We start from the raw sequence: 8,583 nt of genomic DNA, 5'->3' as shown, positions 1-8,583 counted from the left end.
ACATATAAAATTGGAAAGCTTATTTACCCCAAAAAGCAAATACATTTTATAAATTTTATTAACATGAAACAATATCTACACAGTGCTTCGTTGTTGTAATTGAATCAGCAAGGTGCAATTGTTTATTATAATTTACTTACTGAAATATTTACAATGAGTTTATAATAACAGCTTGATTTCAAGTATATTGAATTCCTAGTATTTAAAAACAATATCTTTTGAAAAACAATTTGATCGTTTAACGAGTTCAGTGACCATGTACCGGGGCCTCTTCGTTACCACTATAACAGCATTTGTCAAAGGAAGTAGTAAACTTAACGATATCAGGAATTTCGCTATTTAATAATTCATGCAAACTTTTGCCATCGTGCTTGTAAATCCATTTGCCATTCGTGTAATCATAACGCTTCGGCCCAGATTTTGGCGATGATAACCAAATTTGTTTATTAGGTGTTTGGCGGTTTATGACATAAGTTCCATATGGATTACCAAATTTTACTGTCAATACTCCATCCTGAAAAACATAAATATACATTAGAGATAATTGCATAAATGTATTTTCTACAAGATTCGGTTATACTGTACTCCAAACGAGACATCTGCATCCTCCAAATGATCTGCTTGCTCAATAATTTGATCAAAGTAATCGTTCAAAGACTCTAAAGTCTCATCTGATATTTTTTCAAAGCTTAATGCAGAATGATCTCTAAAACCGAATGAAAAAATGTATTAAGCCTATATTACACAATGAGCATTCGTGTGCGTACTTGCAATAAAAATAAGCACTTACTTATTGGTAGAATAATAAACTATTCTGTTACAAGTGTGACATAATGTTTGCTTATTTAATAAATCATTCGTGTTGTCTGTAAACTTTTTCAAGTATTTCACATAACCTCTCCCACAATATTCACGAGACAAGTATAATTTGTGACAATTATTCTTCAAGTATTTACCAGACAATCTGCTGATTGTGTTAACGCTGAAAACTCTTATTGACATATTTCAAGACACCAAAAGTTCTAAAAGTTCTTTATTGATCAAACAAACCTAATCATGTAAACAAGCAAGCATGTGATAGTATCACATATGACTCCGTATACCTTCCCTATCCGGCATGTTTGCGAGCAGCCAATGAGATTTCACAATCTCGGTAGAAAGTGGTCTGCTCCGAAACGCGGCAAATTCAAACATCTAAAATTAGGCGCAAGAAAAAACTGTTTATTACACTGGCTAAACAGTAATTTGTTAATATTTAATTCAGGAAAATGTAATTGAAACCATTGCTAAATTATTGCATAAAAATATGATTAATAACAGACAAAAATTCTAAAAGAATTAATGGAGCGATCACAGAGCGGGGAGAGGGGTAAGCTCTGTCTGATTCGTGGAAAATAAAGACAAACGTATTAGCCTGGTCGAGAGAAGCTTCATGCCGATCTATTCGTGTAGTTGACTTGTACGTTCGCGGCATACATTTTTGTATCAGTTCCTCATCGGTTGACCTTTTCATCTGATATCGAATAAGTTCAATGCTGTCGATACTGTGGTACTCAATTTACTATGATGCAAAATAATAAATTAATACTCTTCTGTTTTCTTTCAATTCTGCAATATCCACAAATTATTTTACCAATAGAATGTTACAATATTTCTAGACCGACGATTGAGATTTTAAGACCTAGAGGACTTCGAGCTTCAATACCAGGTAAGAAAATAATATTGTTTATCATATACGTTTCCTTGATTCATTGATATATACTCTGTATACACAATATCATTAATTTTCGATTCTCTTTTTACGCAGATGAGTCTGGTGTTCGTTTATTTGGATTTCACGCTAATGTTAACAAGGGAATAGGAACTTCGGAGCAAGGTACAATTTTCGGGACGAGTTTTAGAGCAACAAAGAATAGATGGACCATCGAAAACTTAAGCTCCAATCTGAGACCCGAGGATGTACTTTATTTTAGAATCTACGTACAAGCGAATGGAGAAGGATATACGTTGGAAAATCAACAATGTTCGGATTAATTAAAATTCTATACCTTCTCGATAACGTAAGATTTTTTTATAGCATTAACCAATCATTTCAGGCACGATTAAAGGAAATGAGGATCTATGCATCTTCGACAATTCTAATTCATCGTCAAATAATGTATTGACAGTCGATGATAATGCTCGGCAACTGATGTTCGAGGAGAATTTTGAATCTTTAAACTTTTCTATTTGGAGTCGAGAAATAAAAATCCCTCTGGCACCCGTGAGTTTTCGATAAAAAGATTTCTTATTTATTATACATAGTAAATCGATAAGTTAAAAGAAACAAAAAAAGAAGAAAATAATAAGGAAATATATTATATTATTAAATTACAGGATTACGAATTTTGCGTATATCACAATGACGCCCATACCGATTTGATACAAATTGAGAAAGGTGCTTTGAAGATAAAACCTATTATACTTGACAGTCGTTACGGTGAAAATTCGACAACATTTGGAAGGCTTCAGTTATCAAAGTACGTAAAAGACGGCCATGTAATGAAAAATAGGAGTACTCGATAAAACTGAATGTATGCTTTTATAGTTGTACCAGTCCGATTCACGAAGAATGTCTGCGACAAGCTACGGGCTTCAGCATTCTGCCACCAATTATATCAGCTCGTTTAACCACAAAAGACAGTTTCAATTTTCAGTATGGAAAAATAGAGATTCGAGCTAAATTTCCAGAGGGAGATTGGTTGTATCCAGGTAATCTTTGTTTTACAGTTTCTATATACATATATAGCTTTGTATAGCAACAGTATAACAGATATCAAACCAGATGAAATTTTAGAAATGTGGCTAGAGCCGAAATATAATGTTTACGGTAGAAATGGATACGTCAGCGGCCGAATTGTGCTGGGACTGGCAAGAGGCAACGAGATCTTGTTAGACACGGGCAATTCAATGGAAAAGTTCGATTCGAGAAAATTGGAATTTGGTTTTCGTTCTGGCGCAGTACCGGATGTTTATGAGAAAATAGTTTCAAAAACTCAAAATTCAAGATGGACAAAGGATTATCACATCTACGGGACAGTCTGGAATTCCGAAGGTTTCATATTTTCCGTCGATGATAGGGAAGTTGGACGACTAAAACCTGAATCGGAAAATTGGTTGAGAAACTCCACCAAGAGCTCCAATTTTAAAAATGCTCCGTTCGATCAAGAGGTACTCGCTAGCTATCTTGTGTGAATTTTCTTCTTTTCTCTCTCTCTCTCTCTCTCTTCTAGAAAAACATATACTATATAAATGTGTATATATATAATCTGGTGTGAAAAAAAAATAGTTTTACCTGACTGTTGGAATCGGAGTAGGAGGACTACGCACATTTCCAGATAAACTCATCAGTGCCGGATACGAAAAGCCCTGGAAGAACAAAGGAGCCAAGGTAAGCAAAGCAATGAAAGTTGCATCTATATAAGTAGAATTCTTGTTATTCGAAAGCGATGTTACTTGGGATTGAGTATTAAAGAAGATTTTTCCTTTAACATTCGTATATAATGTAATAATACAAGTTTTTGCTCAGGCGATGATGAAGTTTTGGCACATGAAGAATACGTGGCTTCCAAGCTGGACACGGGAAGAGGGGGAGAAGACTTCTTTCGAAATAGACTACGTTAGAATCTGGTCCCTCAACCATTGAATTTTATATAGACGAGTGTATTTAAAAATAATAGAGAAATCGATAATTGCATCAATAGTTATATGCATATACGTAAGTATTATGCACGTTTGAATTTGATACATATTTCGGTTAAGAATTTAGTACATTACCTACATATATGTATGTATATATATATATATATATATATATATATATAAACAGCAAACTTTTAATATAACAAAACTTGTCAATGAATCGACACGAGAATTATGATTCACAGCCTGAAAAATATATTACCGTCATCAGACATCAAGGTCTGGGCTATTCCCAAGGTCACACCTTTAGACCGGTTTCCGATTTCGCCACGCACACCAATAAAAAATATTGAACGAAAGCGTCATCGAGACTTATTGGACATTGCTTTGTTAATAAAAGAACGTACGTTATCCACATGCTATGGTTTCATCGTTATTATTAAAATAATATGTCACTCGAAATGCATGTAATTCTTGCGGGGGATGATTAAACTTTTTAAAATATTTATCATAATCGTTTTAAATGTAAAATAAATTAGTATAAATATATATATAGATAAGGCAGACTGTAGGTGTATATGTATAAAATAGACGGAAAAAGTGTTCTTGAAGTGTTTGCTTTGTAGGGGAGTGAGAGCAGAATTCCCGAGATATATGATTATTTCTTGTTCTGCAATTTGCAGGGAATAAACATGGCGCGCCTTTTATGTTGAAATAAGCCAGGATATATAAAAGAGTGAGAGGAAGAAAATAAGGTTTTAACTTCCGACGTGGCCTATAACCAAACTTAAACTTGAAACCGGTTTACCTCGATTCACATATAATTTGAGAAAAAAAAACTTGTGCAGTTTGTTTCGCTTTGGTCAACTTGCCATTGGCTATGATCGACCTGCTTTAATATTATTCATGGCTATCGTTATGTATAAATATAGTTTCTGAAACAGTATTACGGGAATATATAATACGCGGGTTCATTAACATCTTAACGCCTTTGCCGTTTTCCCGAAGGAAATGTAAAAATTGTACCTCGATTTAGAAACTATTATTTTATAAATATAAAAGAAGATATTCTTTCGCTCAAACTCAACGCACAATGATAAGTACTTGTGCAATACGAGAGATTGTATAGAAACGTAAGAAAATCTTTTTGTTATAGAATTATTGATGATTATTAATGAATAGTTAAACAAAATCACGCGTAAAACGCAGATGCGATTGAGATTAATGGCTTTGATTAAATTTTATCATTCATACTTCATCGCGTCTCCCATGAGCATTATTTTATGCAGCTTGCATATGTAAAGCTATGCCGTTGAGAAATTAGAAAAAGTATAAACGAATGGTACGTTTTTTACAAATATTGCATAAATTCAAATACTTACCAGACTTTTTGCAACAAATAACATAATTAATCGTGATTAAAGATTGTTAGTGTTCAGTCATGGTGCGAAATGAATGGAAAAAATTTTCTCGAGTACGCGCGATGGTAAAATAATCGAGTAAAGTAACAGCTGCAAATTGAGTGACCTTAGTAAAGGCACTCCGTCCAGTTTCCTTTCTTCTTCAATCGTCGCTTCTAAACTTTTTGCTCACCTGCTGCAGTCGTTCGATAGCTGTCGTCTTGAGCTGAGAACATCTCACTCGACTAAACGATTCTATTCTGCAAAAAGTGATTAAAAATTTATATAGAGCTACTAAACAATTAATTCTTATTAAAATATTTTTAAATGTTACAAATCGAATTTAGTGGAATTTTCATATGAAAAAAGAACCTAAACACTTGCACATACACATACACAAAACTAAAACAGAAAAATTCTTTTTTTCATTGATAACTTTAAAATGAAAGTATCCATTGTAACGGTAGTTTCGATTACTTTGATTTTAAGCAATGAATGCTTAGCCGGCCGTTTAAATCTTTCCCGTGAGTACATTCAGTTTAAAAGGATTATAGTTATTTATATGAAAAGAACTAAAATTGTCTTAATAAGTTAATTTGTCAGTTTAATTGAATTGTTTCATTTCAGCTGAAAATGATTTTATTCTTCATTCTTGCACAGCAACGAGTGCTTTATTAATTAGAAAACATAGAAATGAAGATGGTACGAAGAAGACTCCTATTTTTCCGCTTAGGCGATTTAACGATTTACGTAAAAGAAATACAAATATCCATGGAACAACAAAATCACCATTACACAGTGAACGATTGAAAGATTCTAAAACTAGGAATAATAACAAAGCAAGGAGGCACTTTGGTGCTAAGAACCTGAAGGAAACTCCACTTGCAACTATTGATGTGGATTTAATACATAAAGACACTCCAGTTTTTAAAAAAAAATCTCCACTGCCTACACTGAAACGTAATATATCTGCAAGAAAAATTAAAGAACCAGCAGATGTGATTATTATTATGCCAGCTGTTTAAAAATCACTACAGTATAACTATTCACAGTTAACCATGCAGAGAATTCTGTTTAATATAGAATTAGTAATGACACCATCATTTATAATTTGGTATGAATAATGTGTAATAGAACTTCTCAAGAAAGCTTATACCTCAACAAATTTTATTACGTAATAATATTATAATGTATTTTATGCTTGTTTTACACTTTCTGGTAATTTTTGTAGCTCAATCTGTAATAAAATAAATATAAGTACGCAATTTTTAAAATAATTTTCTAAGTATTTTAGAAATTTTTTAATTTAATTTACCTTTGTAACTTTCATTGCTACACCCTCTGGTAAATTTCTTTGTAAATATTCTAAAAATGTATCTGAAGTTGATTCAGTTAACTTTTCAAAATCTAAAAACCTATAATAGGTTCTTTTTTCATATTGCACACGGTGTTTCTTATGAACATGCACACTTTTGAGCAGCGTCATACGTTCATGAATTGCTTTCCTAGGTGCGGAACTAAACCAAAATTAATCATACATATAACATTGAATATAAAAATACATAATTTTGAATTACCATTACTGAGTAATAATTACTTCCTAAGTATAGGGATTTCCAAGTGTTGTGCAGCCATAATAGAAAATTCTCCATAACTCTTTAAAACAGCAGGATCATTACCCCTTACTTCAATTTCAACTCTCTTATATAATTTATCGTGATTTGGCTGAGATATAAAAAATTTCACGAAATTGATATTTCATAGTTTCATTCAATCCATGCAAACAATTGAGTATAAAGTACATTAGCAATTTATTGTAAACAATGAGATGTTTTGATAATAGTAATACCTGTGCCGCTTTTGTTGTTGTTGATTGAAATCTATTAAATACTACTGCTAAATATTTAACATCGCTTCCAATTGTAGCCCATATATTGTTGAAGCGAAAAATAAACTATAAATAAAGCTCCGTTGTAATTTAACTTTTAAGATTCTAACCTAGAATTTAATATATTTCTTCCTATTACCTGAGGTGAATACATTATATTTTTTTTCAGTGTTTAACAGTATTTGATAAAAGTATGAGAAACTACAATGAAATATTATGCTGCTCGCGAGTTGTGGCTGCCTGTTACGTGCAACTGGTGCAAGCCAGGGGCTGGACCTGGGCTGGACACTCAAGCCTCGGAGGCAGTCGGAGGCAAGGTTGCCAAGTCCGCCATCTTGAATAGTACTACGCTCTATAGTAAGTGAATTTTGATATAAGGAATGCAGACTGCACAAAGTATACTGCCAGCGGAAATACGTCAGTAGCCATCTTAAATGCAGAACGTAATATATCAAAAATTATATATATTATATTCACAGCCTGTCACCGTGAACGGCGTGAACGAAGACAAATGTTTATTATACGGAAAAATAAAGTGTAATAAAGAAATAAGGAGTAGTGACAGCTTTGATCTATCTGACAGCTGATGTACTTATGGTATAAGTGAATAAATAAAATAAAAATGCTTTTCCTAAATTGATTTTTAATTTTGATAAAATGGTCAAATGTAGCCATTAATTAATTAGATTTGGTAATAAATACAACAAATGCGGTTTATTATAACAAATGATTTGAGGTAAAATAAACTCAATGTTTTTATATTAATCTGTTAACAAATGCATTTTTTTATTTATTATTGAGTCCAATAAATTAATGGTTATTAAAAAAAAAATTCTTTGTAATGAAAAAAAAATGAAACAATTTTAACTTCACCAAGACTCGAACACGAGCCCACCGCATGACAAACGGCAACCTTACCGCCTGCGCTACAGCGCTCACTTGATGTACCAAGAGCAAAACAGCCTTTTAAAGACTGACTACAATTCTTTCACTAACTCGTCATAAACGATCAAGAATTAGCTGTAATAATAAATACATTTATCTACATAGCATTATTGTACTAAATTTATTGTTTTTAATTTGAAGCATACATTTTGCATGAAGATATGATAATTTAAGGGTAACCATTCAGTACTCTATATACAAAACTTCATATGCTCAACTATCATAAATTAATTAAGTAATATTATAATATTTGTTATATGTAGTCGAATAACTATGATAAACCAGCATATGAATAGTTTTGTATTTAAAGTATTGCATGAACATCCTTAAAGTATCGTATCTTCATGTAAAATGTATGCTTCAAATTAAAAACATAATAAATTTAGTGCAATAATGCTGTGGAGATAAATGTATTTATTATTGCAGCTAATTCTTGATCGTTTATGACGAGTTAGTGAAAGAATTGTAATCAGTCTTTAAAAGGCTGTTTTGCTCTTGGTACGTCAAGTGAGCGCTGTAGCGCAGGCGGTAAGGTTGTCGTTTGTCATGCGGTGGGCTCGTGTTCGAGTCTTGGTGAAGTTTAAAATTTTTTCATTTTTTTTTTCATTACAAGGAATTTTTTTTTTAATAACCATTAATTTATTGGACTCAATAATAAATAAAAAAATG

General features: G+C 32.2%; 4 protein-coding genes across 5 annotated transcripts; 2 read left to right on the top strand and 2 right to left on the bottom strand.

The window, feature by feature from the left end:
- Nucleotides 1-40: 40 nt before the first annotated feature.
- Nucleotides 41-1,120, bottom strand: fh (frataxin). The gene is made up of 3 exons (XM_066747410.1): nucleotides 791-1,120; nucleotides 586-706; nucleotides 41-514 (listed from the first exon to the last, which is right to left on the bottom strand). The coding sequence occupies exons 1-3, from the start codon at nucleotides 1,000-1,002 to the stop codon at nucleotides 248-250; spliced, it is 600 nt and encodes a 199-aa protein (XP_066603507.1). The 5' UTR covers nucleotides 1,003-1,120; the 3' UTR covers nucleotides 41-247.
- A 307-nt stretch (nucleotides 1,121-1,427) lies between these two features.
- LOC136785995 (beta-1,3-glucan-binding protein-like) lies at nucleotides 1,428-5,262 on the top strand. Of its 2 annotated transcripts, none has more exons than XM_066747408.1 (9): nucleotides 1,428-1,708; nucleotides 1,808-2,023; nucleotides 2,097-2,263; nucleotides 2,377-2,519; nucleotides 2,588-2,751; nucleotides 2,837-3,210; nucleotides 3,329-3,430; nucleotides 3,569-3,757; nucleotides 3,927-5,262. In XM_066747408.1, the coding sequence occupies exons 1-8, from the start codon at nucleotides 1,564-1,566 to the stop codon at nucleotides 3,683-3,685; spliced, it is 1,428 nt and encodes a 475-aa protein (XP_066603505.1). In that variant the 5' UTR covers nucleotides 1,428-1,563; the 3' UTR covers nucleotides 3,686-3,757; nucleotides 3,927-5,262. The 2 variants fall into 2 exon arrangements, with proteins under 2 accessions (XP_066603505.1, XP_066603504.1); XM_066747407.1 differs by having other exon boundaries at nucleotides 2,825-3,210.
- A 99-nt stretch (nucleotides 5,263-5,361) lies between these two features.
- On the top strand, nucleotides 5,362-6,260 carry LOC136786001 (uncharacterized). The gene is made up of 2 exons (XM_066747413.1): nucleotides 5,362-5,605; nucleotides 5,709-6,260. The coding sequence occupies exons 1-2, from the start codon at nucleotides 5,524-5,526 to the stop codon at nucleotides 6,104-6,106; spliced, it is 480 nt and encodes a 159-aa protein (XP_066603510.1). The 5' UTR covers nucleotides 5,362-5,523; the 3' UTR covers nucleotides 6,107-6,260.
- mRpS10 (mitochondrial ribosomal protein S10) lies at nucleotides 6,232-7,313 on the bottom strand. Its single transcript, XM_066747411.1, has 5 exons — nucleotides 7,109-7,313; nucleotides 6,931-7,035; nucleotides 6,679-6,806; nucleotides 6,397-6,598; nucleotides 6,232-6,318 (listed from the first exon to the last, which is right to left on the bottom strand). Exons 1-5 carry the CDS (start codon nucleotides 7,121-7,123, stop codon nucleotides 6,277-6,279), a joined length of 492 nt encoding a protein of 163 aa, XP_066603508.1. The 5' UTR covers nucleotides 7,124-7,313; the 3' UTR covers nucleotides 6,232-6,276.
- Nucleotides 7,314-8,583: the final 1,270 nt, after the last annotated feature.

This window comes from Prorops nasuta, unplaced genomic scaffold, assembly GCF_024137725.1.
Source record: "Prorops nasuta isolate Cenicafe-Biocafe unplaced genomic scaffold, Cenicafe_Pnas_1.2 PNAS00003, whole genome shotgun sequence".
Taxonomy (NCBI): Eukaryota; Metazoa; Arthropoda; class Insecta; order Hymenoptera; family Bethylidae; genus Prorops; species Prorops nasuta.
The sequence above is the reverse complement of the archived record's forward strand: the minus strand, read 5'-3'. Positions and strand labels throughout refer to the sequence as shown.